Below are 25,306 nucleotides of genomic sequence, written 5' to 3'. Positions count from 1 at the left end.
AGAGGTGGCTTTTTTTTTTTTTTTTTTTTAATTAAGTCCTGTGCCGTTGTTGATGAGGTTACTTCAGTTTATAAGGCCAGCCACCAAATCTCTGCTTACTGAAATTCTGTTCATACCTTCCTTACATCTCAGCCAAATGCCACTTCTTCAGTGAAGACATTCCCAGAGGCAGTTTTTGTAATCAATTCCTCCTTCCTGTGTAGGCCCATATCATATTACCTTTACCTCGCTATTCGTTTCATCCTGGCTTGTGTTATAGTTAGTAGTTAACATATTAATATCACTTCTACCTGGTTGAAATTTCTTGAAAGATAAGAAGGATGGCTTATGTATCTTCAGCATTTTGTTCAGAGTCAAAACATTTTTTTAATAGAATTGTATTGAATAATTAGATTAAAGCTTAAGGTGTGAAGTTACATGGTGGCATTTTTCCCCCAACTTTTTGCATTCTGAGGCATGCTTGTCATAAATTGAGTTGCAGCAGTAATTCCCCATCAGGGCTCCAGGACACTGTGCTACAGGAAATACAAGTGTCAGAGTCTGTGACGTGATCAAATGAAACTGGAATTCAGATTGTTAAAACATTATCTTCTAACTCTTAAAATTTCCTTTCAGAGAGACACATCTCAATTCAAAGGCAACTTGCTGATCTAGAGAAGTTAGCTTTCGTAACTGAAGGGGATTTTGACTCTGCCAGTTCGTTGAACTCAGATAATCTTGATGCAGGTATTTCCATATTTGGAGGGGTTTGTCTCCCTTAATTTCTAACGGTGTTTCATCTTGCAGCTCTTGAAAAATTGCTGAAAATAAACCTGTTTATTGCCATTGACTAGAGCAGTAATAAAGTAAAATGTTTTCGTTCAGGAAATTGGTAGCCTTCTCCACGCACAGGTGCTATGGGAATAAGTTGTTTCATAGCTCCTCAAGGAAATGACAATTTCATGATATACAAGGGCTGTCCATTCTATAAGTTAGGAATTGCATTTGGACATGAGTAACAGAAATCTGAAGAAACAGTGCCTTACATAATAGAAAGGCTTATACTCTGTCATGTAAAAGAAGTCCCACGGTGGGAATTTTGGGGGCTGGTGCTAGAGTTCTTCATTGTCAGTGCCTTAAGCTCCCCTCTTTCTGCTTCGCCATCCTTAGTGCTTGAATTCCGACCTCAATATCACTTCATGGGTTTTTGAAGTAGGCAGAGCATACTGAAAAATTAATTTTGCCAGTTCTTGCAGTGTGCTATATGGATTTAAAAAGCAAGTCGCTGCTGATATCTGTGTATTTTTATTGCTTTAAACCTGAATTTGAGATTTTAGGTTTTTTTGTCCCTATCAAAGTTTATATTTGAGATATATTACGTTTCCAGTTAAATAAGACTTCTATTTTTATGATCCATATCTTTTCATTAATGAAGAAGGAAGAACTTAACAAATTCACAAATAGAATATGGCGGTTCTAAACATGCTACCTGTCCCAGAATGGCAGTTATTTTGGATCCCGTGTATTCCTGCTCCTCCCACTTTTCTGACTCCACCTGGTAACTGCTGTTGTTGCTGCCAGAGTAGAATGCCACGGCAGGCGCTTATACTGTCTGCCCGGTTTCTGCCTCTCCAGGAGTGTGGCGAGCGATGCCCCTTCCTGTGCCCAAAGTACAAAGTGATTCTCTCTCTGGCAGGCATTTTGGCTGGAGGAATATCATGTAGTTTATCACTTTCTCATTCTCTCTGTTCCTGAGGGCACATGGATATTAGCACAAAGAGGAGAGTTTTAGGATAAAAAAACAATCACTGACCATGTGCTAATACAATTCCTGTTAACTACCTGGTGAGGCAGAGATGACTTCTCCCTAATGTTAACATAGACATTATCTAAGAATGTGTGTTGTGTGTGTGTGTGTGTTGTGCGGAAAAAGTCCCGAGACTTCTTTTGTAGCTAAATCAAGGTATTAGTAGCTAGCATATTCTGTGCTTTATTGGTTCTTTTTTTGTTGTTTTTTTGTTTTGTTATTTTGGCCAGGAAACAAACAGTCTTGTCCGTTGTGCCCTAAGGAAAAATTCAGAGCTTGTAATAGCCATAAGCTTCGTCGTCACCTTCAAAATTTACACTGGAAAGTCTCAGTTGAATTTGAAGGTTAGTAATTTTATGCTTGCTAAAAATAAATGAAATTCAAGATTTGATACCAGTTTGGGAATTTTGTGAACATAATCAAATATTTTCCATTTAAAATTTCTGAGAGATTTAATGACCCTCTTTTAATGTGTTTATTAATAAAAGACCATATAGTTCTCTCGGCAATAGATGTATGTTGCAAGTGTAGTGTAGTTTAGCAAACAATTATTAAGCATCTGTTCTACACTGGGTACTTTGCTTGGCCCTGTGGGGGAGTCCCCATAACTTGTTGAATGACTACCATTTTAGAACACCTACCATTTGACACATTCTTTTGAAGGTATAATGAATGCAAAATAAAATATATAAGTATTGGAAAAAATATCTTTTTTTCTGCTGATAGCTTAAAAAAACTAGAATTAGAGTATGTGGAAGGGTGGTGGGATATAAGACAAATATTTGAAATCATAGCCTTTCTCTAGATAAATGGAAATTAGATAAAAGATACCAATTGTAATAATGACAAAAATGACACTATTTGGGGGACTAAATTTAACAAGAGGGCTCATATAAAGAATAAAGTTGAAGGGCAAAAAACTGAGATCTTAGGGGTGCCTGGGTGGCTCAGTCAGTTAAGTGTCCGACTCTTAATTTTGGCTCAGGTCAGATCTCACAGTTTGTTGGTTTGAGCCCCACATCAGGCTCTGCACTGACAGTGCACAGCTTGCTTGGGATTCTCTCTCTCCTCCCCTCTCCTCCTCCTCTACTCGTTCTCAAAAATAAATAAACATTTTTAAAAATTGAGGTCTTTAAAGGTAAAAGATTTCCTATATATATATTGAATTATTATTAGATTCTGAGAGTGAATTATATGAATTATGCCATTTTTGGAAAGAGATCTGGCAACATTTTTAAAATTTTAAATATACATATCTGTCTCCCAGGCACTCCCTCCTTTGGGAATAAAAGAATCAATAGGCAAGGATAGATATACAAGAATATTTATTGCAGCTTAGTGACAAATCGTGAAACTAAAATAAAAGGGTTGGTTAAATACATTATGGTACATATGTACCATTAAATATTATGCAGGCATTGTAAAGAGTATGTATTAGATCAGTATTAGCTGGCTAATACTATATATTAGTTGAACACAACACATATGGAAGATTTTATGATATTATATTTGGATAAAAAACAAAAAATACCTCCCCCCAAAAGCCCTAAATATCAGTCTTAAGCATATGTATATTTATATTTGTATATGATTTTGTGAGCATAGGTGTTATTAAATGTGATTATCTGGAGTTTCAACCAAACAGTATGAAATAGCCAGTATGAGACATCCAAAAGAGAAGTCAGAATTATTTTCTTAGTGGTACTGGTACAAGGTTATCACTGGTTCCTTCGGGAAAAGGGAATTTAGAGACTAATTTAGAAGCCATCCTGTCTTTTATGTTTAGTTCTACATAAGAATGTGTAGTAAATCATGTTGACTTTTTATCAAAAAAGAAAGAAATGTCCCATTTTAATTAAAAAGGCCTCTTTTGTATCCTTTATTTAAGCCACTGTTTAACCATTAGGTTTAGTCTTCCGCCTTCAAGTTATTCTGGTAAATGGCTCATGGTATTTCTTTACTCTCTTAAGTACATTAAGTTGGGTTTTTTTCACATGGTGGTGATCTGGTAGATGGTGAGTGTCATAGTTTTTGTCCTAGCAAGCAGTTCTCAAAGTATTTGGCAAACATGTTTAAGGTAGAAGCATGAAGACCTCCTGAAGGGATAGAAGTGAGATGTGAGGGAGAAGAAAGCCAAGAATGCTTAGGCTGGAGACTTGAGCAACTTTAAAAATGGTGGTATCCTTTACTGGGCAGAGAAGACTGCGTTAGTGATGAAGTTTTGAGGCGACAGGAGGGAGGGGCAGTCCAGAGTCCATGACCAAGAAGGAATTCTTGAAGACATCTTTGGTCCAAAAAGGTGATTTTATTAAAACATGGGGACAGGATCCATGGGCAGGAAGAGTTGCACTATAAATGTGGGTGGTAAATGGTTTATGGGGGGGGACAGGGAGACAGAGTCAAGAGGGAGTTGCTAAAGACTTATTTGGAGGCCCAGTGATTGTTAAGTTAAAGTTGTTTTTCCCTTTAGCAAGGCATTAAGACAGTAGGGAGTTCCTGGACTCTGGTCTATTGATGGGATTGCCTTTTTCTGATAAACTAACTGGTAGAGATTTATCAGTTTGGCCATTCTTTTTTTGGGTCACCAGGAGTGTCCAAGGAGTATGATACCTGTGGGAGGGTGGGGGGATGTCGTTAGCCTGCACTTTGCCCACAGCTTGCCCCATCCTCCCTCATCATTAGGACCAGGTGTTGGGAAAGCAGGCCAAGACCACAGATTTAGGCATGCAAAAGTTTAGCTACATCTACTAGAGAGGCCAAGTAGCTTGTCCAGATATGAATCTCGGGGTTTGGGGGAAGAGTCTGGGCTAGAGATACACGTTTGGGAATTCTCAAGCTACAAATAGTATTTAAAGCCATATGCCTGGATGGGATAATCATAGGAGTACATATCAGTGGAAAAAAGGAAGTTGCTGAGTCCTGAGATACTTCCATATGTACAAGAGAATTGGATGCAAAGAATGAGAAGAAAGGAGTTGGAGATCACTTACAGTTAGGAGCAACTGGAAGGCATTATCATTCATTTAAAAAGTGGAAAAGATCCCAGGTTCAAGGGGCAATGGTGTATTTATAGTCCATGACAGTAGATTTTTGAAATGCTGACCTGATAACCCAGTCATACATCCTCAATAGGCAATTAGAAATAGAGATCTGGCCTTCAGGAACGAGTTAGTAACTACAGCTAGAATTTGGAATTCCTTCCCCCAGTGGGGATAGTTGCAATCATAAAAGGGATTTAAGTTACGAAGGATTTGAGGGAAAAGTCGCGTAGCAGAGCAGGTCTACAGAAAGTATACATTTTATAGTGTAACAGAGGGAAGTGGAGCTGTGAAGATTAAGAAGGATGGGAGAGAACCAAGTGCCGGATCACAAACGGAAGAAGAGGCTATGTAATGACAAGTGTAGCATGAGGCAAAGAAGATAAAGCCTAAGGAAAGTCAACATGACTGAGAATAGATGAGAAAATGGAGTCCCAAAGAAGCTAATTGACCAAGACAACACACAGTCTTGGCAGAACCGGAATTCAAACCTGGAACTCATGGATTTGCTTTTATGCTATATCTTACATAACAAATATTTAAAACCAACAGTCTCATTCAAATAAGTTACAATGTTATAAATTCAAGAAGAATCCCAGTTATTCTTATAAAATTTGCTAATAATTTTTAATGATAATGGACTGTTTAATGAACAGCGATATGACAACCAGTCATTCTTCACTTTAGGTTACAGGATGTGCATCTGTCACTTACCTTGTCGACCTGTGAAACCAAACATTATTGGAGAACAGGTAATCACATGATAGATTTACTTTTAAATTGTGCCCTCTTTAAAGAAAGCACAATTTTTGGTTGCTTTAAGGCTATGGGCATATTTGGCAATGAGGTTTACTTTAAGATTTTGTATCTGAGTGCTTTCAGATTATCCTAGCAGGAAAAATATGAACTATATGAAAAAAAGAGGTGGTGTATTGAACTTTTCATTTTATAATTTTTCATTTTAGTCAGAGAAATTGTTTTCTTTTATTCAAAAGGGAAATTAGTCTATTTACTAATTTTGGAATAGAGAATTTAAATAAAAAGTAAATTTCTTTTAAAATAAATTTTGATTCTGGAATAAGAGCCTTCATTTTCTGTGACTTAGTAAATAGTGTGTGTGAAACATATTTATCTTCTCTATACTTTGTTTTAATTTGACAAAGAAAATCAGGAAACTTTCAGAAATCTTAATGACTCTTTAAAAAGTACATATATTCATTTTTAGTACAGATTTGAATTTTGGGGATCCAAATTACAGAATATTTTTTAGTGATGTGAATATTTTTTAGTGAGTGAATAGTAGCTTAATAGTTATTAATTTTTTTTCAGGTCCCTAAAAAGAGTAAAGTGCTGGGGAGAAAAAAAAAGCAAAAATTTCTTACATAGTAGTCAGGACAGTGCTTGGCCCATCAGCCTCATCCAGGACATTTTGAATATGATAACCACAGTACCATAAGGAATCCTGTTCAGTGTTCTCAACTTGCTGTTTGCTTCCAAGTAAATAGGAGATAGAAGTTCTAAGAGTAAAAGGCATCAAAACTAGGAAAAAAGCAGTGGAGTAGTCTTTTTATTCTCAACTAAATTTTAAAGAAGTTTTAAAGTGAGAATTTTTTACTTGAACAAATAGGCTTTTTAAAATATTTTACATATATGTATGTGTGTATATATATATATATTTTTTTTAAGATGTATTTTAAGTAATCTATATATCCAACATGGGGCTCAAACTCACAACTCTGAGATTAAGAGTGGCACATTCCACCAACTGAGCCAGCCAAGTGCCCCAACGCTTTTTATCATGTCTCTAACATTCTGTGGTATGCTGAAACTAGCTCAAATGTCTAGAAATCTTGAAAGCTGATTGTTAAGCATGGCCATTATTAAAAATTAAATTGTATAAACTTTAAGGTGAATAAATTACATCACAAAGGTAATAAGTATATAAATCTCATCACTTCCTAATTAGTTTACTACATTTTTGTATTATCTGCCTTGTAGCTATGTTCTCTAGTATGATATTACCCATCTCTTCCCAAATTCACATTTAGTGATATCAATGAGTAGCTTATAATCTGTCACAATTATGGCTTCAAATTGGCCATGATAGAGTATATATGCCACAGAAAGCAGCAAACACTATAAATCAGGGCTTTATTTTCCTGGAGAACAATTGTTAAACATCTCCCTGCACAGCGCTGCTGATGTTATACCGTTTGTAAGTGCTACCTATAGAAAATAGGGTACAGTTATTTGCTGATTAGAATGAATGCGCAAAACAAATTAAATTAGTGGTCTATTATAAAGTAAGTAAAAATCGTATGTAAATACAGATAACGAAGTAAAGATCCCTTCAAAGTCCATGGCAGTATTAATACTATCTTCTATACCATTAAACCCAAGACATGCTAACAGACTTAAATTTACAATCTTAAATAGACTTCTATTTCATTGTCTTAGTAACTTACCTGTACATTTAAATTAAATACTCTGTTTAATAGATATCCAGTAAAATGGGCGCCCATTATCATTGTATCATTTGTTCAGCAACAATCACCAGAAGGACCGATATGCTGGGACATGTTAGGCGACATGTGAATAAAGGAGAGACGAAATCCAGGTATATCGCTGGTAAGTTGAGCAATATATTAATAACTAAATTCGTAATCGACTGAGCCACTCAGGTGCCCCATTAATAACTAAATTCTTAAATAATGGTACAGTTATTATTTTCAGACATCAATTAGATAAAATATACTGACTTCACCAAATCATTTAGTTGATTACTAATCCATGAGTTCAGGTTTCATTTTCTTTCTGGGAGGCTCCTAATAGCATTTAACTGACTGATGCCAAAGTAAGTAAAGTATCTTAATGAAAGATGATACATAACTGTGTGTTATACTTATTGTTGAAAAACACTGGAAAAAGGAAATAGAGTTTATATATAAAGATCATTTGTTGTCCTGAAGTGGTATCAGGTTATTAGTAGCTTATTATTACTGAGGCAGCCCTTCTCAAGAATTAAGATTAACACATCATGCCCTATGTCATCCATTGTATGTAATGAATTCATTTCTCTCATATATCTAGAATGGTCCTATGTACCTTTTAAGAATTGAAAAAAATAGTTTTCTGTAGAGCTCTGGTTTGAGAAAGGCTGATCGTGTGAAATATGTCATATGCCACATTGGTAGGTGTAGGATATATAATGCAACACTAGGAAAGGTTACTCTGATTTGGCGTTGTAAAAAAAGCAATATGGGGGTGGCTGGGTGGCTCAGTTGAGCATCTGTCTCTTGATTTTGGCTTAGGTCATAATCCCAGGGTTGTGGAATTGAGCCCTGCCTTGGGCTCTGTGCTGAGCATGGAGCCTGCTTAAGTTTCTCTCTCTTCCTCCCCACTCTGCTCTCTCCACTGCTAGAACTCGCGGTCTTAAAAAAAAAAAAGAAGAAAAGATAAAAGAAGGAAGGAAGGAAGGAAAACGATATGGTTGCCATGGAGTTAACATTCTGATTATAATATTATCAAGAAAACCAAACAAAGAATCTGAATTATTTTTCCTCATACATGATATATATGTCTCATTTCTTAAATATTTAAAATACACACACACAAATATATCAGTATTTCATTTGGGTTTATAGCTAAATGATTCTAATGTGTATTAAATGTAGAATCTTTTTTTTCCTGTTACTTTATACCCATTTGAATATAATTTATGATTTAAAATTGTAATTATAAGAAAGCCCCTTCTAGGCCGCCTGGGTGGCTCAGTTGGTTAAGCATCCGACTTCGGCTCGGGTCATGATCTCACAGTTAACAGGTTCGAGCCCCATGTTGGGCTCTGTGCTGACAGCTAGCTCAGAGCCTGGAGCCTGTCTTCGGATTTTGTAATTCCCTCTCTCTCTGATCCTCCACTGCTCACACTGTCTTTATCTCTCTCTCAAAAATAAATAAAAAACATTTTTAAAAAAATTAAAGAAAAAAAAAGAAAGCCTTCTGAAGGGGTGCCTGGGTGGCTCAGTTGGTTAAAGTGTCTGACTTCAGCTCAGGCCATGATCTCACAGTTCATGGGTTTGAGTCCCGCATCTGGCTCTGTGCTGACAGCTCAGAGCCTGGAGCTTGTTTCAGATTCTGTGTCTCCCTCTCTGCCCCTCCCCTGCTCGCGCTCTGTGTGTATCTCTGTCTCTCTCAAAAAGAAATAAACGTTTAAAAAAATAAGTGTTCTGAAATCTAGCATGCTCAGGAAGTATAGTGATTTTTAGTCATCCATGATAACTAATGGAATGAAACCATACAGAGATACTAATTTTATAAGTTATACCACAGTATGATATGTTTAACAGCCAATGTATGTACATGCAGCATAGTGTTTGATGAATAATAAAGGCATTTTAGAATTTTTATAAAGGTTTTATGTTAGGTTGATTGTTCTTAACTGGATTTCATAATACAGATGTATTGATGTTCTAGGTAGATAAGATTTTAAATTTAATTGACCAAATGCGTAACTGAATGCTACTCTTTCCTAGAGACGGTACTGAACAGATCAGCTTTGATCAGTTTTTCTGTTTGATATCTGACCGATTGATTACATTAACAAAGTATTGTAAAGAAAAGTTACTTTTTAATGTGTATTGTTTTTAGATATTTAGAATTATTTTGTATTTCACTGGAACTCTTTTTTTGTCTTTTCACCGTAGCTTCAGCAGCTAAACCACCTAATGAAATTTTGAAAGAGGCAGACACAGATGTACAAGTTTGTCCTAACTATTCTATACCTCAAAAAACAGATTCCTATTTTAATCCCAAAATGAAACTAAATCGGTAAGATGAGTTGAAAAAAGGGTTATGGGATATTTGAAATGATTACAAATGTGACCTCCTTTTTATGTTCTAATATACTGAAATTTAAGACTGTGTCCGGAATGAAAATCATTTATTTTATTAGTATTTCCTCAGAATGATGGTTTTCTTTTTTCCTACTAAACTAATTTCTTTCTCAGTAAAATAGGCCTGGCTTTATATAATTACTGAACAGGTTGGTGCTTTTGTGGGCAAGTTTTATTTATGAAACCATTACTCATGATGAATGCTTGTTTATAGAACCCAATTAGATTGATAGTTTAATTTGAAACATGTTTAGTTCTTGTACTACTAGGTAAGAAATATGTTACTACATCTTCTTTCAAAATAGTTTATATAGTAAATAGGAACCCCAATTCTCAGTATTCTTAAAATCTAGAGTGATGTAGCCATGATGCCATAAGATTATTTCTGATTATTATACTTTTTTTCTAGGCAGCTAATATTCTGTACATTGGCTGCTTTGGCCAAGGAACGAAAACCTTTGGAATGTCTAGATGCCTTTGGAGCCACTGGTAAGTTATAAAGCTTTTTTTGGATTCGCCACTTTAATTATCAGATTTATACAGTATCTTTTCTTGGAAAATTTACATGGATATTATTTCTAGCAGAATTTTTAAATAAAAATTAAAGACCCCAGGTAAATATTTTTATTGTGGAAAAGTTCCAAATATGTACAAAAGTAGAAAGTATAATAAATGAAACAAACTGAGGACTGATGGGTGTCGGGGGGGAGGGGGGAGATGTGCATGGAGGAGGGCACTTGTGGGGATGAGCACTGGGTGTTATATGGAAACCAACTTGACAATAAACTATTTGTAAAAAAAACCAAAAAAAACCCAAAACAACAACAAAAAAGAAAGTATAGTAAATGAATTCTTGTATATCTGTCACTCACTTCAAAAATTATCAACTGAAGCTTCTTCTTGTATATCTCATGCACTTTCCCTCATTCCTCCTTCCACCAGCCTTCCTCCCCATTACTTTGAAACAGATCACAAACACATCATTTTATCTGTAAATATTTCAGTTGGACCTCTAAAAGATAAGGATGTTACAACAATAAAACCATGATACCATTATCACACCTAAAAAATTTAAGAATAATTCTTTTGATATCATCAAATGTTTAGATATGCCTGATTATCTCACAGTTTTTAAAACAATCAAGTAGGAATTCAGATGAAGACAATGCATTTTTTCATTGTTTGAGATTCTAAGTCTCTTTTTGCTCTGTATTCATTTCTATCGTTTTGTTTGTATGTGTGATAATTATTTATTGACATACAGCTTGTCTTTATTGACATACAGCTTGTCTGTATGTCTATTGTCTTTTCCAGAGTCTAGATTTTTGCTGATGGTATCTTCATAGTTCATAAAACCTGTTTCTTTATCTAGTATTTCTGTACGTTGGTAGTTGGATCTTCAGGTTTGAGCAGATTCAGATAGGATTTTTTTTTTTTTTTTTTTCCCCAAGAATACTTGTTTACTGCAGCCAGGAAGTATTTGATGTTTGGTTGTCTCTCTTTTTTTTGTGATATGATAAACTACCTAGTCATTAGGCAGTAGGGAAGGTGAAATTTTAAAGACCGAAACATTTTCCTAAAAGAACCTAACAGTAAAGAAAAGATCATGGAAGAGTGGAAAGTTTCTAAGAAGCCACATGTACCTAATCCAAGTCTTTGTTCTTAAAGGATATTGGGAAGCTTGTAATAAATGGATGAAAGTGTGAGTTAGCACTCCTTTTCATTTCCTCTTCGCAGGGAAAAGTAGTGGTTAAAAGGAATTTAATATCTTGCATAATCTGATCCCAACCTACGTTTCTGAATTTAGTTTCCAGCATCTTCCCTTATATCTTCCCTTTTGTCTTTTTCCTTTTTTTTTTTTTTTACATTTTGTCTATTTCACTCATTCCCTCATCCACATCCCTTCTGGCAACTACCAATTTGTTCTCTGTATTTAAGAGTCTATTGTTTTGTCTCTTTTTTCCCCCTTTGTTTTGTTTCTTAAATTCTGCATATGAGTGAAATCCTGGTATTTATCTTTCCCTATTCCACTTAGCATTATACTCTCTGGGTCCATCTGTGTTGTTGGTAGATGGCAATATCTCACTCTTTTTCATGGCTGAAAGATACTCCATTGTGCATATACCCCATCTCCTTTATTCTATCAGTGGATACTTGGGTTGCTTTTATATCTTAACTATTGTAAATAATGCCACAATAAACAGGGATGCATGCGTATATTTTTTTGAATGTGTTTACATTTTCTTTGGGTAAATAGTCAGTAGTGGAATTACTGGCTCATACGGTAATTCTATTACTTTTTTTTAAGAATCTCCGTACTGTTTCCCACAGTGACTGCAGCAGTTTACATTCCTACCAACAGTACATGAGGGCTTCTTTTTCTCTGCATCCTCACCAACACTTATCTTGATTTTTTTGACTCTAGCCATTCTTAACAGGGGTAAGGGTGATAGTTCGTTTTTATATGCATTTTACTCATGGTTAGTGATGTTGAGCACGTTTTCATATGTCTCTTGGCCATTTGTCTTCTTTGGACTCTTGACCACCTTCACCCAATTCCTCCACCCTCTATCCCCCACTCTGGCAACCACAAATCTGATCTCTGTTTCTGAGTTTGGTGTTTTTAGATTCCACATGTAAGTGAAATCATACAGTGTTTGTTTTTTTCTCTCTGACTTATTACACTTAACATAGTGCTCCCACAGTCCATCCATGATGTCACTAATGGCAGAATTTCCTTCTTTTTTATGGCTGAATAGTATTTTATTGTGAGTGGTGTGTGTGTGTGTGTGTGTGTGTGTGTGTGTGTATCACATTTTCTTTATCCATCAATGGACACAGGTTGTTTCCATGTCTTGGCTATTGTAAATAAAGCTGAAATGAACTATTCCTTTTTCACCTGAAATCATTAAAGCTAATGTCTGAGGAAGATCTTTGCAGTCCTTTCCTTTAATGTTCCTTTGTAAATTTAAGTCAGTTCAGAGCAGTCAGTCTGCATGCTTCCCCATTCTAAAATGTGAATATTAGAACTTATTTCACAAGATTGTTAGGAGAATATGAAAATTTTTGTAAAGACCATGGTGCATAGTAGCTGTTAAATATTTACATTTATGAAGGCGCATGTATGGAGAAGCTGGTCAATACTTTTAGTACATGGGGGTTTTCTAATCCACAGTGGCTGGGCCTGTGTCACCCTCTCCCACTTTGTAATGAATGTCCCTGCTGCCTCCAATCCAGTAGGAATAGAAAACCTATAAGAAGAGCTTTCTTGGTCTGAATTCTTGATCTTTTGCTAAGATACACAAAAGTTGTTCTCTTCAATTCACGGTGATGCTGTTGCGCAGTGTTTGAAAAATATTGGTCCAGTAAAGTTGTTTCCCTATTTTGGTGCATTAGGTAAACTTTAGCAGTAGGAGGAGTTCCAGCTTCCCATCAACCAAGCAGAGTAACTGCATGCTTATTCACATTGTATATTGGCTTTCTTTGTAAGATTTAGTTTGAAAAAAAGCATTCCATTTTAAGAAATTTTAAAAAAGAAAACCTATTCCCCAGAATAAAGAACAAACAAAAATTCTATTTGAATCGGGGTTATAGAAAAGTTTTGGAAGAGTTTTTATTGGAAATCCGTCAGACATGTTTTTTGTGTGGTAACTTTTCTTCAGAGGCTTTGCAGTGAGCAAGTAGAAAAAGTTATGTATGATAAGATTTTTAAACAATTTGTTTTTGTTTTTATAAAAGAACATATACTTTATATGCTGTTTTTATTCTTTAATCACTACAATTTAAAATTAATTTTCCTTCAAATTCTTCCTAAGGGATAATGGGATTACAATGGGCAAAACATCTCGGAAATGCAGTTAAGGTTACAATTAATGACTTGAATGAGAACTCTGTGACACTGATTCAGGAAAATTGCCATTTAAACAAGTTGAAAGTGGTGGTAGACAGTAAGGAAAAGGAAGAGAGTGATGATATTCTTGAAGAAGGAGAAGAAAAGCTTGGTAACATTAAGGTGACCAAAATGGATGCCAATGTACTGATGCATTTGAGATCCTTTGATTTCATGTAAGTGAAAAAACTTTGCTGTGTCACTTTCAAAACTGGCCTGGATTTTTTGGGGAGTTTGAGGGGTTAAACATTAAGACGGTTATTGTTTATTTGAATTAATACAGTTTTTTGCCTTTGGCCTAAGGAAAGCAGTAAGAACATTTTCTAGTATGTGAAATAAAATTCCTAAGCATGACAGTTTTCCTCTAAACCTGATAGATTTTTATATGTCTAACATATCATATGAGCATTTTCTTATATAACTTAAAAACAGGATTCTGTATTTAAGATAGATTTGTACTTTTGAATCCATAGAATTTTATCATTAGGCATAATGACAATGGTAGCATTTTGATTATGAGTATGATTTTAAAAATATATTTGTATTCTTTCTAATTCTCTCTAATTCTTTCTAATTTTAGACACCTAGACCCTTTTGGAACATCAGTGAACTATCTAGATTCTGCATTCAGAAATATAAGAAACCTTGGCATAGTGTCTGTGACTTCTACAGATATCAGCTCTTTATATGCTAAGGCACAACATGTTGCCCGGCGTCACTACGGCTGTAATATTGTCCGAACTGAATATTACAAGGAACTGGCAGCCAGAATTGTTGTAGCTGCCGTGGCAAGGTACCACACTGACAACGCGCCTCGTATGTTTGGGGGTGTGGTAGAGCTACTATTGCAAACAGTGCGAAGGGTACAAATTCTGCACTCATGTCTGATCTTGCTTTGCTTGGTAATCTTATGTCGTATCTGTTATAATTTGATTTAAAAGCTTTGTGTCTAGAATAGTTTACTCTCCAATTAAAAATTTTACTAAAATTAGTAATAAAGAAGAGATAAAAATTAAAGTTAACTTCAAATCAGTTATTTTAACCATGTAGGGTCAGTGGGGGATACCACCATGAAAAGAAAAAGCAAAAATAAATTTTAGAAATTATGGCTTATATACTTGATTCTGCAAAATGATCATACCTACAAAGCAAAAAGTTCTGTCTTTCATCAGGATTTTTAAACAAAGCAAGGAAGACTTCTTTGAGCACCCATTTTATTCAGAAAATTGTGCTAGAAGAATATAACAATATAATCTAAATCGACACTGAGAGCATAGGTGATACAGGATTGGCCAGCTCATTCACTAGCCTCAACACTAGTTTCACAGCAGTTAGATTGAAATTCCTACCTCAGCATAATAATTATTAAACTTCATAGACCTTTGGGGTTATTCCCTATTAACTGAACACTCTAATATTCAGTTTGTATACCTACCAAGGACCTAGTAGTGTGTATACTTAAAAATGTTTATAATGTAACATCAACAAATTGAAATTAATACACATGAACTAAATTTAATTTAGTTCCCATATAATTACATAGGGAAAACTAAGTACATAAATGATGTATCGGTTAGAATTTGACCCAAAAGTCTAAAATTAACAGTGTCAAAAACTTTGCCTATTCATTTTTTACTGAACATTCAGCATCTGGTATACTGTCCTTCATGTAATCAGTACTCAGTAATCAAACTGTTTAGAAGCAGCTTTTAAAGAAAAAAATAGATAAAAAGAAAGAAGGGTGGTGGTGATGACAAGAAACAAAGTGACACTGAAAATCAGAGAATGTAGTCATTTTTTAATGCTGATTTTTGGGCGAGCATGAGCAGGGGAGGGACAGAGGATCCTAAATGGGCTCTGCGCTGACAGCAGAGAGCCCGGTGTGGGACTCAAACTCACGAATGGTGAGATGATGACCTGAGCTAAAGTCAGACGCTTAACAGACTGAGCCACCCAGGCGCCCCAAGAATATAGTCTGTTGAAAGGATACCATAATGGAAAATGTCTAGTTGCTGAAGAGTCTGTCAAGCATCCTTTATTTCCTGTGTTTCAATTTGTGTAAAAGTTACGGTAATGATCTTTTAAAAAGACTGCTGCTAAGAATTGAATTTTCCTTATTTTCCCATAATCCATCCGTAGTCTACTATCCAGGTTAATATTGTCAACATAAAAATGCCAAACAAAGAAACACAATAAACCCCCAGAATAACTTAGAAATTTTTTGCAGAGCTGCTGCCCGATGTAACAAAGGCATTGAAGTACTGTTTGCAGTGGCTTTGGAACATTTTGTGTTGGTTGTTGTGAGAGTTTTGAGGGGGCCTACTTCTGCAGATGAAACGGCCAAGAAGATTCAGTACCTGATCCATTGTCAGTGGTGTGAAGAGAGAATTTTTCAGAAGGATGGTAATATGGTAGAAGGTAAATTCAAGCTTCTCTTGACTCTATACCGTGTTTATGTATAAGCCTCCAATGAATAAGTCTTTATCACATCCCTAACTACACATGTTGTTGTCCTTTGATTTTAAAGATTACAGTGCTAACTTTATTTCCTATACTGGATTTCCTTTCATCAACAGACAAGACATGCGTGTGAGTTTATTAAAGTTATTTACTCATGCTGTATTCAGTATGCTCTCTAGCCTTGCCCTCTGTTGAAACATCTAGAAATAACTTAGATTCCACTGTCACTAATTTTAGGAACATAAGTCAGATTACCTCTTTGTCTAGGGTGTTTCAAATCATTAATTTAATTTTATAAAAAATAATTATCATGTTTCTGGCTGAATATAAAAACCATCAGTTATAAATTTCATTCAGTAAACATTTACTGAGCCTCTACTATATGCCAGGCATGGGGATCAAAGAAAAAGATGAGGCTTTTGCTGTTTCTGCTTTGCTTTTCTGGGGCATAGAAACAGTTGCCCATTATTTTCTATTAGAGTCTTCGTGTGTTTTAGTATGGATTTTTAAGAATTCCTTAGATATTAGAGTTTAACCCCTGCGACAGGCGTTGCAAATATTTTTTCTCATTTTGTTACTTGTGTTGGCATCTAGTTTTTAGTGTTATTTTGATTGCATTAAAGAGGATAGATACCATTGTGCTTTTCAAGGTTCCTAATAACCTAGTATGCTTTTCATTTGTGCAAGTATTTTTGCTGCAGGGATAATTGATAGTGAGACTGGAAGCCATCCCGTCATTGTTTCTTTAGTCTCTGTGGTGCTTTCTGATTCAAGCATGAGATACCTATTGTTTATCATGTCAAGAAAGTGTCCTTTGTTTCCAATTTTATTGTATTAAAAAAAATTTTTTTTTTAAATGTTTTATTTATTTCTGAGAGAGAGAGGGAGAGAGAGCGAGACAGCGTGAGCAGGAGAGGGTCAGAAAGAGAGAGACACACAGAATCTGAAGCAGGCCCCTGGCTCTGAGCTGTCAGCACAGAGCCCGACATGGGGATCAAACCCACGAACCGTGAGATCATGACCTGAGCCAAAGTCGGACGCCCAACCGACTGAGCCACCCAGATGCCCCTCCAATTTTATTGTATTTTAGCAAGATGTTGAATTTTGGCACGTATGTCAGAGTCTGTGGAGATAATTATGTGGTATTTCTCCTTAGGTCTACTGATTTGAGTAATTGTAATAAAATTTCCCAATATTGCACGATTCTGACTTTCTGAAATAAACTACTCTGCCAGGAAGTATTTTTCTCTAGATGGATTTTCTTTGCAGGGCACCTGGGTGGCTCAGAGCGTTGGGCTCTGCACTGACAGCAGGGAACCTGCTGCAGGTTCACAGTCTCCCTAGCTCGCTGCCCCTCCCCCGCTCGCACTCTCTTAAAAGTGAATATATAAACAAAAAAGATGGATTCTATTTGCTAATTTTTTTAAAGTTTATTTATTTTGAGAGAGAGAGTGAGAGACAGCAGGGGACGGACAGAAAGAGAGGGAGAGAGAGAGAGAGAGAAAGAGAGAGAATAGCAAGCAGGCTCCGTGCTATCAGTGCAGAACTCTATGTAGGGCTAGAACTCACAAACTGTGAGATCATGACCTGAGCTGAGATCAAGAGTTGGATGCTTAACCGACTGAGCTACCCAGGGGCCCCAATTTGCTAATTTAAAAAAAATTTTTTTTAATATTCATAAATGAGATGGTGTATACTTTTCCTTTTTAGTGTAATTTTGGATACGTTTTAGAATTTGGAACTTTGCCCTGTTTTTCAGTGGTTGGGAACAGTTTTAGCTGTTGCTTTTCGAAATTATTTACATAGAGTTGAGCCAAGTAGTATTCATTGGTTCTTTTTAATTTTCTTGGTTTATGTGGTTATATTCTCATTTAAAAAATTTTTAATACTTGTCCTTTCTGCCTTTTCTCTTGGCTACATTAGATAACCAGTATCTAGATAAACCAGTTATCTATGCTAGTATTCATTTTTTCTCTTTTAAAAACATTTTTTTAATGCTTGTTTTTGAGAGAGAGACAGAATGTGAGGGGGTAAGGAGAAGAGAGAGAGGGAGATACAGAATCTGAGGCAGGCTCCAGGCTCTGAGCTGTTAGCAAAGAGCTCGACATGGGGCTTTAGCTCACAAGATCATGACCTGAGCCGAAGTCAGGCGCTCAACTGACTGAGCCACCTAAACGCCCCTCTTTTATTATTTTTTTTAATGTTTATTTTTGAGAAAGAGAGAGAGACAGAGCGTGAGAGGGGGGAGGCAGAGAGAAGGAGAGACAGAATCCAAAGCACGTTCCAGGCTCTGAGCTCTCAGCACAGACGCGCGGCTCGAACTCACAAACTGTGAGATCATGACCTGATCCGAAGTCTGATACATAACTGACTGAGCCACCCAGGCACTCCCCCTTTTTTTTTTTTTAANCTCTAAACCTGATAGATTTTTATATGTCTAACATATCATATGAGCATTTTCTTATATAACTTAAAAACAGGATTCTGTATTTAAGATAGATTTGTACTTTTGAATCCATAGAATTTTATCATTAGGCATAATGACAATGGTAGCATTTTGATTATGAGTATGATTTTAAAAATATATTTGTATTCTTTCTAATTCTCTCTAATTCTTTCTAATTTTAGACACCTAGACCCTTTTGGAACATCAGTGAACTATCTAGATTCTGCATTCAGAAATATAAGAAACCTTGGCATAGTGTCTGTGACTTCTACAGATATCAGCTCTTTATATGCTAAGGCACAACATGTTGCCCGGCGTCACTACGGCTGTAATATTGTCCGAACTGAATATTACAAGGAACTGGCAGCCAGAATTGTTGTAGCTGCCGTGGCAAGGTACCACACTGACAACGCGCCTCGTATGTTTGGGGGTGTGGTAGAGCTACTATTGCAAACAGTGCGAAGGGTACAAATTCTGCACTCATGTCTGATCTTGCTTTGCTTGGTAATCTTATGTCGTATCTGTTATAATTTGATTTAAAAGCTTTGTGTCTAGAATAGTTTACTCTCCAATTAAAAATTTTACTAAAATTAGTAATAAAGAAGAGATAAAAATTAAAGTTAACTTCAAATCAGTTATTTTAATCATGTAGGGTCAGTGGGGGATACCACCATGAAAAGAAAAAGCAAAAATAAATTTTAGAAATTATGGCTTATATACTTGATTCTGCAAAATGATCATACCTACAAAGCAAAAAGTTCTGTCTTTCATCAGGATTTTTAAACAAAGCAAGGAAGACTTCTTTGAGCACCCATTTTATTCAGAAAATTGTGCTAGAAGAATATAACAATATAATCTAAATCGACACTGAGAGCATAGGTGATACAGGATTGGCCAGCTCATTCACTAGCCTCAACACTAGTTTCACAGCAGTTAGATTGAAATTCCTACCTCAGCATAATAATTATTAAACTTCATAGACCTTTGGGGTTATTCCCTATTAACTGAACACTCTAATATTCAGTTTGTATACCTACCAAGGACCTAGTAGTGTGTATACTTAAAAATGTTTATAATGTAACATCAACAAATTGAAATTAATACACATGAACTAAATTTAATTTAGTTCCCATATAATTACATAGGGAAAACTAAGTACATAAATGATGTATCGGTTAGAATTTGACCCAAAAGTCTAAAATTAACAGTGTCAAAAACTTTGCCTATTCATTTTTTACTGAACATTCAGCATCTGGTATACTGTCCTTCATGTAATCAGTACTCAGTAATCAAACTGTTTAGAAGCAGCTTTTAAAGAAAAAAATAGATAAAAAGAAAGAAGGGTGGTGGTGATGACAAGAAACAAAGTGACACTGAAAATCAGAGAATGTAGTCATTTTTTAATGCTGATTTTTGGGCGAGCATGAGCAGGGGAGGGACAGAGGATCCTAAATGGGCTCTGCGCTGACAGCAGAGAGCCCGGTGTGGGACTCAAACTCACGAATGGTGAGATGATGACCTGAGCTAAAGTCAGACGCTTAACAGACTGAGCCACCCAGGCGCCCCAAGAATATAGTCTGTTGAAAGGATACCATAATGGAAAATGTCTAGTTGCTGAAGAGTCTGTCAAGCATCCTTTATTTCCTGTGTTTCAATTTGTGTAAAAGTTACGGTAATGATCTTTTAAAAAGACTGCTGCTAAGAATTGAATTTTCCTTATTTTCCCATAATCCATCCGTAGTCTACTATCCAGGTTAATATTGTCAACATAAAAATGCCAAACAAAGAAACACAATAAACCCCCAGAATAACTTAGAAATTTTTTGCAGAGCTGCTGCCCGATGTAACAAAGGCATTGAAGTACTGTTTGCAGTGGCTTTGGAACATTTTGTGTTGGTTGTTGTGAGAGTTTTGAGGGGGCCTACTTCTGCAGATGAAACGGCCAAGAAGATTCAGTACCTGATCCATTGTCAGTGGTGTGAAGAGAGAATTTTTCAGAAGGATGGTAATATGGTAGAAGGTAAATTCAAGCTTCTCTTGACTCTATACCGTGTTTATGTATAAGCCTCCAATGAATAAGTCTTTATCACATCCCTAACTACACATGTTGTTGTCCTTTGATTTTAAAGATTACAGTGCTAACTTTATTTCCTATACTGGATTTCCTTTCATCAACAGACAAGACATGCGTGTGAGTTTATTAAAGTTATTTACTCATGCTGTATTCAGTATGCTCTCTAGCCTTGCCCTCTGTTGAAACATCTAGAAATAACTTAGATTCCACTGTCACTAATTTTAGGAACATAAGTCAGATTACCTCTTTGTCTAGGGTGTTTCAAATCATTAATTTAATTTTATAAAAAATAATTATCATGTTTCTGGCTGAATATAAAAACCATCAGTTATAAATTTCATTCAGTAAACATTTACTGAGCCTCTACTATATGCCAGGCATGGGGATCAAAGAAAAAGATGAGGCTTTTGCTGTTTCTGCTTTGCTTTTCTGGGGCATAGAAACAGTTGCCCATTATTTTCTATTAGAGTCTTCGTGTGTTTTAGTATGGATTTTTAAGAATTCCTTAGATATTAGAGTTTAACCCCTGCGACAGGCGTTGCAAATATTTTTTCTCATTTTGTTACTTGTGTTGGCATCTAGTTTTTAGTGTTATTTTGATTGCATTAAAGAGGATAGATACCATTGTGCTTTTCAAGGTTCCTAATAACCTAGTATGCTTTTCATTTGTGCAAGTATTTTTGCTGCAGGGATAATTGATAGTGAGACTGGAAGCCATCCCGTCATTGTTTCTTTAGTCTCTGTGGTGCTTTCTGATTCAAGCATGAGATACCTATTGTTTATCATGTCAAGAAAGTGTCCTTTGTTTCCAATTTTATTGTATTAAAAAAAATTTTTTTTTTAAATGTTTTATTTATTTCTGAGAGAGAGAGGGAGAGAGAGCGAGACAGCGTGAGCAGGAGAGGGTCAGAAAGAGAGAGACACACAGAATCTGAAGCAGGCCCCTGGCTCTGAGCTGTCAGCACAGAGCCCGACATGGGGATCAAACCCACGAACCGTGAGATCATGACCTGAGCCAAAGTCGGACGCCCAACCGACTGAGCCACCCAGATGCCCCTCCAATTTTATTGTATTTTAGCAAGATGTTGAATTTTGGCACGTATGTCAGAGTCTGTGGAGATAATTATGTGGTATTTCTCCTTAGGTCTACTGATTTGAGTAATTGTAATAAAATTTCCCAATATTGCACGATTCTGACTTTCTGAAATAAACTACTCTGCCAGGAAGTATTTTTCTCTAGATGGATTTTCTTTGCAGGGCACCTGGGTGGCTCAGAGCGTTGGGCTCTGCACTGACAGCAGGGAACCTGCTGCAGGTTCACAGTCTCCCTAGCTCGCTGCCCCTCCCCCGCTCGCACTCTCTTAAAAGTGAATATATAAACAAAAAAGATGGATTCTATTTGCTAATTTTTTTAAAGTTTATTTATTTTGAGAGAGAGAGTGAGAGACAGCAGGGGACGGACAGAAAGAGAGGGAGAGAGAGAGAGAGAGAAAGAGAGAGAATAGCAAGCAGGCTCCGTGCTATCAGTGCAGAACTCTATGTAGGGCTAGAACTCACAAACTGTGAGATCATGACCTGAGCTGAGATCAAGAGTTGGATGCTTAACCGACTGAGCTACCCAGGGGCCCCAATTTGCTAATTTAAAAAAAATTTTTTTTAATATTCATAAATGAGATGGTGTATACTTTTCCTTTTTAGTGTAATTTTGGATACGTTTTAGAATTTGGAACTTTGCCCTGTTTTTCAGTGGTTGGGAACAGTTTTAGCTGTTGCTTTTCGAAATTATTTACATAGAGTTGAGCCAAGTAGTATTCATTGGTTCTTTTTAATTTTCTTGGTTTATGTGGTTATATTCTCATTTAAAAAATTTTTAATACTTGTCCTTTCTGCCTTTTCTCTTGGCTACATTAGATAACCAGTATCTAGATAAACCAGTTATCTATGCTAGTATTCATTTTTTCTCTTTTAAAAACATTTTTTTAATGCTTGTTTTTGAGAGAGAGACAGAATGTGAGGGGGTAAGGAGAAGAGAGAGAGGGAGATACAGAATCTGAGGCAGGCTCCAGGCTCTGAGCTGTTAGCAAAGAGCTCGACATGGGGCTTTAGCTCACAAGATCATGACCTGAGCCGAAGTCAGGCGCTCAACTGACTGAGCCACCTAAACGCCCCTCTTTTATTATTTTTTTTAATGTTTATTTTTGAGAAAGAGAGAGAGACAGAGCGTGAGAGGGGGGAGGCAGAGAGAAGGAGAGACAGAATCCAAAGCACGTTCCAGGCTCTGAGCTCTCAGCACAGACGCGCGGCTCGAACTCACAAACTGTGAGATCATGACCTGATCCGAAGTCTGACACATAACTGACTGAGCCACCCAGGCACTCCCCCCTTTTTTTTTTTAATTTAAATATTTTTAATGTTTATTTATTTTATAAGGAAAGTGAGAGCATGAGTTGGGGAGGGGCAGAAAGAGAGGGAGACACAGAATCTGAAGCAGGCTTTAGGCTCTGAGAGATCACCACAGAGCCCAGTGTGGGGCTCAAGCTCACAAAGTGTGAGATCATGACCTGAGCTGCAGTTNCTTTTTTTTTTTAATTTAAATATTTTTAATGTTTATTTATTTTATAAGGAAAGTGAGAGCATGAGTTGGGGAGGGGCAGAAAGAGAGGGAGACACAGAATCTGAAGCAGGCTTTAGGCTCTGAGAGATCACCACAGAGCCCAGTGTGGGGCTCAAGCTCACAAAGTGTGAGATCATGACCTGAGCTGAAGTTGGACGCTTAAGTGAGCCGCCCCGGTGCCCCAAGGGTCTTGTTGTTGTTGTTGTTTTTTAAGTTTATTTATTTGTTTTGAGAGAGATGAAGAGAGTGCAGTCATGGGAGGGGCAGCGATAGAGGGAGAGAGAGAATCCCATGCGGACTCTATGCTATCAGCATGGAGCCCGATGCAGGGCTTGGTCTCACAAACTGAGTGGTCATGACCTGAGCTGAAATCAAGAGCCACTGACCAAGCCACCCATTTAAAGTGCTGCTCCTTTCAGCACTTTAAATATGTCATGCCACTCTCTTCTGGTTTGCAGAGTTTCTGCTGAAAAACCCACTGATAGGTTTATGGGGTTTCCTTTGTATGCACTTTCTTCTTTGCTCTTGCTGCTTTAAAAATCCTCTTTATCACTACTTTTTGCCATTGAAATTATTGTGTGTATTAGTGTGGACCTCCTTGGATTGATTTTGTGCCACCTGGATCTGGATATCTGTCTTCTTTTCCCAGATTAGGGAGTTTTCCACTGTTTTTTCTTCAAATAAATTTTCTGCCCCTTTTTCTCCTCTTCTTCTGCAATCCCTGTAATGTAAATGCTGTTGTGATTGATGGAGTTGCTAAGTTCCCTAAGTGTGTTCTCATTTTGCAATATTATTTTTCTCTCATCAGTTGGGCTAGATTACTTTCTATTACTGTTTTCCAGGTCGCTAATTTGTGCCTTTGCTTACTCTAGCCATCTAGTGTATATTTTATTTCCACTTATTATGTTCTTCTTATCTGATTGGTTCTTTTTTTATCTCTCTGTTAAGGGTCTCACTGATGTCCTTCACAGTTTTTTCAAGACTAGTGATTATGATCATTATTTTTAATTCTCTGTCAAGTATGTTACTTTTATCTGTTTGTGTAAATCTCCTGCTGTGGTTTTATTCTTTTCTTTGATTTGGGACATATTCCTCTGTCTCCTCATTTTGTCTAACTCTATGTCTGTTTCTGTGTTAGGAAAAGTCAGCTACATTTCCTGCTCTTGGAAGTAATGGCCTTATGAGGAAGAGGTCCTATAGTGCCCTGCAGTGTAATGCCTCCTTCATGGAGCCTGGTGCTTCAGGGTTGTCTTCTGTGTGTGTTGCACACCCTGCTCTTATGTCATGGCTGCGTTTTCCTTCAGTCTAATTGTCCACAGAGACTCTATTTGCCTGTTATGGGCAATGTTTGATCCCCAGCCAGGTTGGGGTGTGCGGTTTTAACAAGGTGCATGGTAGTGTGCTTGCAAAATGAGACCTGTAGGGACCCAGGGTTGTATGGGTGGGGTACACAATTTTAACAAGTTACATGAGGCTTCCAAAAGGCCTGTGCAGCCATTGCCACTGAGACTGAGGCCCCACAAAACATATGGGTTGGGTGACCTGGTATTGGCAAGGTTTGTACAGGTCTTCTAGGGGAGGGTACCTGCAGCCTGGGACTCAGACAGGCCCGGCTGGAGGGGTCATGGTGTGGTGTAAGCAAGTCAGGTAGTGAATGTTACTGGTTTCCACATAGCCATGTGTTCATGCTGGGGGGTGGGGCAGGAGATGGTGCCTGACAGCTCTTTGTCCCTGGAGAAGTCCCTTATACAAAGTGAGTCCCTTATCATGATCCAAAATGAGTAAACTGCTCTCTCTCCCCCCATGTCCCAGGCATTTTCAAATTGCTGCTTCTACACTGAATCTCCATGGGTTTTTTTGTCATGCTGTCTTTAAAGGCAGGGACTCCACTTCCTGTTGCCCTACAGGCTCCCCCAGAACCAAGCCCATTATTAAAATTCCAGGCTTTAAGTCCTGCTGGTTGTAAGAACTCATGAAATCCAGCCTCTCACTTTCAAAGCCAGACGTATGGGTATGTGTCTTCCCTGAGCTTCCAGGTGTAGTCATGTGTTCCTCTCCCCTCCGCGGATGGCGACGCTGTTTTTCTCCCCACTGCACTTCTGCTCTT

General features: G+C 36.9%; 1 protein-coding gene across 1 annotated transcript in view; it reads left to right on the top strand.

Annotated features, from left to right (window-relative positions):
- Positions 1-25,306, top strand: part of TRMT1L (tRNA methyltransferase 1L) — a 42,570-nt gene that overhangs the window by 5,040 nt on the left and 12,224 nt on the right. Inside the window, 9 exon segments of the mRNA XM_077763269.1 lie at positions 616-726; positions 2,017-2,130; positions 5,512-5,576; positions 7,323-7,452; positions 9,528-9,651; positions 10,126-10,205; positions 13,532-13,781; positions 14,186-14,398; positions 15,833-16,023. Coding sequence (XP_077619395.1) covers positions 616-726; positions 2,017-2,130; positions 5,512-5,576; positions 7,323-7,452; positions 9,528-9,651; positions 10,126-10,205; positions 13,532-13,781; positions 14,186-14,398; positions 15,833-16,023 — 1,278 coding nt within the window.

The sequence above is a fragment of the Crocuta crocuta genome, unplaced genomic scaffold (assembly GCF_008692635.1).
Source record: "Crocuta crocuta isolate KB4526 unplaced genomic scaffold, BGI_CrCroc_1.0 scaffold3, whole genome shotgun sequence".
Taxonomy (NCBI): Eukaryota; Metazoa; Chordata; class Mammalia; order Carnivora; family Hyaenidae; genus Crocuta; species Crocuta crocuta.
The sequence above is the reverse complement of the archived record's forward strand: the minus strand, read 5'-3'. Positions and strand labels throughout refer to the sequence as shown.